This window comes from Miscanthus floridulus, chromosome 8 (genome assembly GCF_019320115.1).
Source record: "Miscanthus floridulus cultivar M001 chromosome 8, ASM1932011v1, whole genome shotgun sequence".
NCBI lineage: Eukaryota > Viridiplantae > Streptophyta > Magnoliopsida > Poales > Poaceae > Miscanthus > Miscanthus floridulus.
The window spans coordinates 223654729-223656957 of NC_089587.1; the positions used below are offsets into that span (position 1 = coordinate 223654729).

Sequence of the window (2229 nt, forward strand, 5' to 3'; positions counted from 1 at the left end):
TCATTAATTTATCCAAAACCGCCCGGTCGCCGAAAACCACCTCTCGCCTAGTCTAACCCTTTCCGGCAATGACACGCGTTAGTAATGTACTAAACGCAAGAATCTTTTATCTTTTTTAGGAAAACTATAGAATCTATTATTTATTTCGGAGGAAAAAAAAATCCGAATCATTGGGCAAGTAAGTAAGACATTCGTAATCTGGGGGAGCGCGTATCTGGAATCATAGATTGTTTGGGTCAAATTTAATTAACCGTTGATTAGCTTTCTAAATATACACAGTGGTACAATCTTAATTAGGCGAAGCTCCCTCAATGGCTAGCAGTAGCCAGTAGCAGCAGTAACGCCCAAAACAGCAGAGGCAGCGTGGAATATTCGGATCACTGGGAGGCTGGGACCCAGTCCCCCACCTGAACCCAAAGCCTGCAGCTACTCCTGCCGCTTTAAAAGGCGTCCTCGCCGTCCGGAGGGTGGAGAACTGGAGACCAGAACGCAGCGCACGCACCCACCCAGCCGGCCGGCCAACCCAAATCAGCAAGTGCAACAAACCACCGGACCAAGGAGCATGACCATGAGCGGCACCGCGGAGGAGGCGTTGCGGCGGGAGTACGTGATCGGCGAGGAGATCGGGCGCGGGCGGTTCGGGACGGTCCGCCGCTGCTACGCCGCCGCCACGGGGGAGCCGTTCGCGCTCAAGACGACGCCCAAGGCGGCGCTGCGGGAGCTGGAGGCGGACCCGCTGGACCTGGCGCTGGCGGAGCAGGAGCCCAAGGTACACCTCCTGGCGTCGGCCGCCAGCCGCCACGTGGTCGCGCTCCACGCCGCCTTCGAGGACGCCGACGCCGTGCACCTGGTGCTGGACCTCTGCCCCGGCGGGGACCTGTTCGCGCTCGTCTCGGCCCGGGGCCCGCTCCCGGAGCCCGAGGCGGCGGGCCTCGTCGCGCAGCTCGCGGACGCGCTCGCGGGGTGCCACCGCCGCGGGGTCGCGCACCGCGACGTCAAGCCCGACAACCTCCTCTTCGACGCCAGCGGCGCGCTCAGGCTCGGGGACTTCGGCTGCGCGGACTGGTTCGGGGACGGCAGGCCCTTGACGGGGCTGGTCGGGACGCCCTACTACGTCGCGCCCGAGGTGGTGGCCGGCAAGGAGTACACCGAGAAGGTGGACGTGTGGAGCGCCGGGGTCGTGCTCTACATGATGCTCTCCGGGACCGTGCCTTTCTCCGGCGCCACCGCGGGGGACATCTTCCAGGCCGTGCTCCGCGGCAACGTGCGATTCCCGCCGCGCGCCTTCGCCGCCGTCTCGCCCGAGGCCAAGGACCTCATGCGCCGCATGCTCTGCAAGGACGTCTGGCGCAGGCTCTCCGCCGAGCAAGTCCTAAGTAAGTAAGCTAACAGCAGCAGCAGCCCTCGTCCGTCCTTCCTTCGGACTGCATTGCTTCCTTCTCGTCGCCTGAATTGTCTGCTCATCTTACCCTGGTGTTTCGATCTACCTGCAGGGCACCCATGGATTGTGACTCGCGGCGGAAGTGTGGCGGTGAACTGATTTTGATGCTCGGCCGCGTCATCCGATGGATCCATCTGCAGTGTAGATAGTGGCGTTCATCCAAGAGGAGTAGAGGGACCTTTTGCAGCTGATCTCTTTTGCTTTGGTTCTGCCAATCGTCAACGGACAGTAGTGCTGTAGTTGGTTACTAGTACTAGTAGCACGCAGCAGTAATCCTTAGTGTTCGTCTTGTTCTGCAGTAATCCTTAGGCGAAACAGGAATTTAGGGGGCCTCCTCTTCCTGGGTTCGTATTGCTTGATCTTTGCATTGCAACCCATGTATAGTACAGCCTTCTTCTTGCTGAAGAAGAGGGGACTAGCTCTGTTCAGGAGAAAATGGAACCCAAAAAAAACTCAGAAAATCTATGTACAGTTCAGCTTCAGGCTTCAGCTGTGTGCCTGTGTGTCTCTTCCATTTTGCTACCGAGCTCTGTGTCTTTGTTTCTACTTCATCATCGGAACCTTGAATGAGACTTCAAATAATTATACGTTCGTGTCACGAAGTTGATGTGACTTCCCTAAAAGTTTATAGTCTGCAGTTTGGCAACAGCTTCAAATGATTTCCAGCCGGTTTGATTTGGTAATAGTCAGCATGTTCGTCGCTGATTAGTTTCTAGACTGATAAGCCTGGCGGGTGCTAGTTTATCGTGAGAGAAAAACACTGTTGGCTGATTGGTAAACCCGGACTG

At 57.1% G+C, this 2229-nt stretch overlaps 1 protein-coding gene across 1 annotated transcript; it reads left to right on the plus strand.

Annotated features, from left to right (window-relative positions):
• Positions 1–475: 475 nt before the first annotated feature.
• On the plus strand, positions 476–1923 carry LOC136475132 (phosphoenolpyruvate carboxylase kinase 2-like). The gene is made up of 2 exons (XM_066472687.1): positions 476–1376; positions 1494–1923. The coding sequence occupies exons 1-2, from the start codon at positions 563–565 to the stop codon at positions 1538–1540; spliced, it is 861 nt and encodes a 286-aa protein (XP_066328784.1). The 5' UTR covers positions 476–562; the 3' UTR covers positions 1541–1923.
• Positions 1924–2229: the final 306 nt, after the last annotated feature.

Excerpts from the sequence above, each read along its gene's own strand:
- LOC136475132 (XM_066472687.1), top strand. The coding sequence starts at position 563 with ATGACCATGAGCGGCACCGCGGAGGAGGCGTTGCGGCGGGAGTACGTG. Across the intron at positions 1,377-1,493 it reads CTCCGCCGAGCAAGTCCTAA|GGCACCCATGGATTGTGACT; the intron begins GTAAGTAAGCTA and ends ATCTACCTGCAG.